The 2257-nt window shown below is 51.1% G+C and overlaps 1 protein-coding gene across 1 annotated transcript; it reads right to left on the bottom strand.

The window, feature by feature from the left end:
- Window positions 1-1461: 1461 nt before the first annotated feature.
- LOC114615914 (ferritin heavy polypeptide-like 17) lies at window positions 1462-1992 on the bottom strand. Its single transcript, XM_028761507.1, has one exon. It carries the CDS (start codon window positions 1990-1992, stop codon window positions 1462-1464), a length of 531 nt encoding a protein of 176 aa, XP_028617340.1.
- Window positions 1993-2257: the final 265 nt, after the last annotated feature.

Below are 2257 nucleotides of genomic sequence, written 5' to 3'. Positions count from 1 at the left end.
GAACCAACTTACTAATGAGAAAATATAGTGGTGGATTTCCTTAGGGTAAGGAACTAGATCTGTTTTCTAGCAGTCAAGCTATGGTTACCTTAGCTGTCAATGTAGTCACAAATCTGGGGAAGAATACATTTTAATCTAGAAGTCATGTATTAAATGTACTAAAATGACAGAGTTCGTCTATAGTCCACTACCTAAACAGTTCTCAGGTCCCTGTGGTCTCCATGGCAACTTGGGCAGTCTCAGTCTGGCTTTCAAGCACAGAAGACAAAAGCTTTTTCTCTGTGGAATAGATATGTGAGAAATGAGATATGATCCACCTTGTCTTAGGCAATATGAGACATTTGACTCTCAGGCTATCCTGTTTTGTCCACAGTGTACACCAAATCCTGGCAGTGGGCAAGGCAATGGCAGAGTTTCTCAGTGGTAATCATACCACAATCTAGGCAGTTTCTTGTATCTGTGTCCATTATCTTCTTGGAGTCCTCGAGGAGGTGGGGGTGGGGTGTTACTGTTAGGGTTTTGGGAGTCTCTGTCATAAGCTTGAATGTTAAAACATTAGCAGACTTCTGACAAGATTGAGAACAGTATCTATTGGTCATATCTGAGTTAGACAACTTGTGTTTGTTAAATTACTTGTTTGAGAATATGTATAGTAAATAAAACATACTATAACTTAACCTGGACCAGATTGGAAAGAAACCAGAAATCTGACAGGGGCAGCATTAGCTGTGGGCCTGGACAGAAACCAAGTGTCTGGGCAGGTTCAGCCACTTCATGGACTGAGGAGGCAGGGATGCAGACCCGTTTCCAGCGTGTGTAAGAGCAGCTCGGACAGCCAGAGGACCTAGTTGTGGTGACTTGGTGAAGGCAGCAGCAGGTAGCCTCTCAGTATGGGGAACAGGAGACAGGCACCAATATATGTGTAGCTGAGGCACCAGGCATGCGCTCAGGCAATGTCTGGTGACTTGTGCCTGAAGACAGCAAGGAACCAAAATAGGCCAGATAGTATGTGTTGGCTGTTGCTGAGCCACTCAGCATACTTCATTCCCTCCCCTTCCCTGCCCACCACCCTTGCTGTCCCCAAGGTGGCCAGAGATGACAGTAGTGACAGGAGAAGTGGCAACCCAAGGCTGCATTCTTGGCAATACAGCATGCAAGCAGGGCAAGCAAAGGTTGCTTTTCTTTCTGCTGCTGCTGCTGCTGCTGCTGCTGCAGACCTCCTGCCCATGACACAAAACGCTGGGTGGCAGCATTTCGGGGGGGGGGGTGGGAGGGGGCAATGTGTTTTCCAAGAAGAGTCACTAAACTTTCATTATGCTTTCAAACAAACAAATTTATTGTGAACAGAACCAGAAAACAGGTGAAGTTGCTGCAAAAGTAACATGAACTGACACCAGGTCTAACGACCATAGGAAGACCCCATGGCAGCGGGGACATCCCAGTTCAGTCCAGTTGAAGCTCTCAGGCCAGGCTGAGCTTGTCAAAGAGGTACTCGGCCAAGCCATTCTCCGGTGCCCCCATCTGGCGCAGGTTGGTCAGGTAGCCGCCCATCTTCTTGAGGACATGGACCTGCTCATCCAGACAGTGTTGCTCCAGGAAGCCGCAGAGGTGAGAATCACCCTTTCCCTTGGCCAGCTCGTGCAGGTCGAGCAGGCTCTGGTTGATGGTCATCTCCAGGCAGAAGGCGCATTCCATGGCCTGGAGGCCCCCCTGCCAACTGCTGCGGTCTGGTTTCGCGATGCTGGGCAGCAAAGCATGGCCACCACGCTTATTCTGCAGGAACACGAACATCTCCACAGCGGCCTTGCAGTCGTGTGACTTGCTCAGGAAGAAACGCTTGAAATTCTCCAGGGCTACGTCATCACGGTCAAAGTAGAAGGCCATAGACAGGTACACATAGGAACCATAGAGCAGCAGCCGGATATGGGTGTTGACTGCATCCTCACAGGAGCTGTCATAGTTCTGTCGCACTAGGGAAGGTTCTTCGGCCATGGCGGCCACTTGAACACAACCACAGTCTCAACAGTACCTGTAGCTGCTCAGAGGGGCAGAGCGGGCTCAAAGGGCAAGGGCCGGCTGTCCCGGAGTCCCTCCGAAGAGAGGAAATGTCCCAGTGGAGCAGAGAGCAAGCAGAGGCCTCAGGCGGCTCCGAGGGAGCCCAGCGTGCGCCCGGCGTGCCTGCGTGCTTCCGTGCGTGCTTCCGTGCGTGCTTGCGTGCTTGCGTGTGATTCCGTGCTTGCGTGCTTGCGTGCTTGCG

This window comes from Grammomys surdaster, unplaced genomic scaffold (genome assembly GCF_004785775.1).
Source record: "Grammomys surdaster isolate TR1022 unplaced genomic scaffold, NIH_TR_1.0 192872, whole genome shotgun sequence".
Taxonomy (NCBI): Eukaryota; Metazoa; Chordata; class Mammalia; order Rodentia; family Muridae; genus Grammomys; species Grammomys surdaster.
This window is presented reverse-complemented; position numbering and strand designations above follow the sequence as displayed.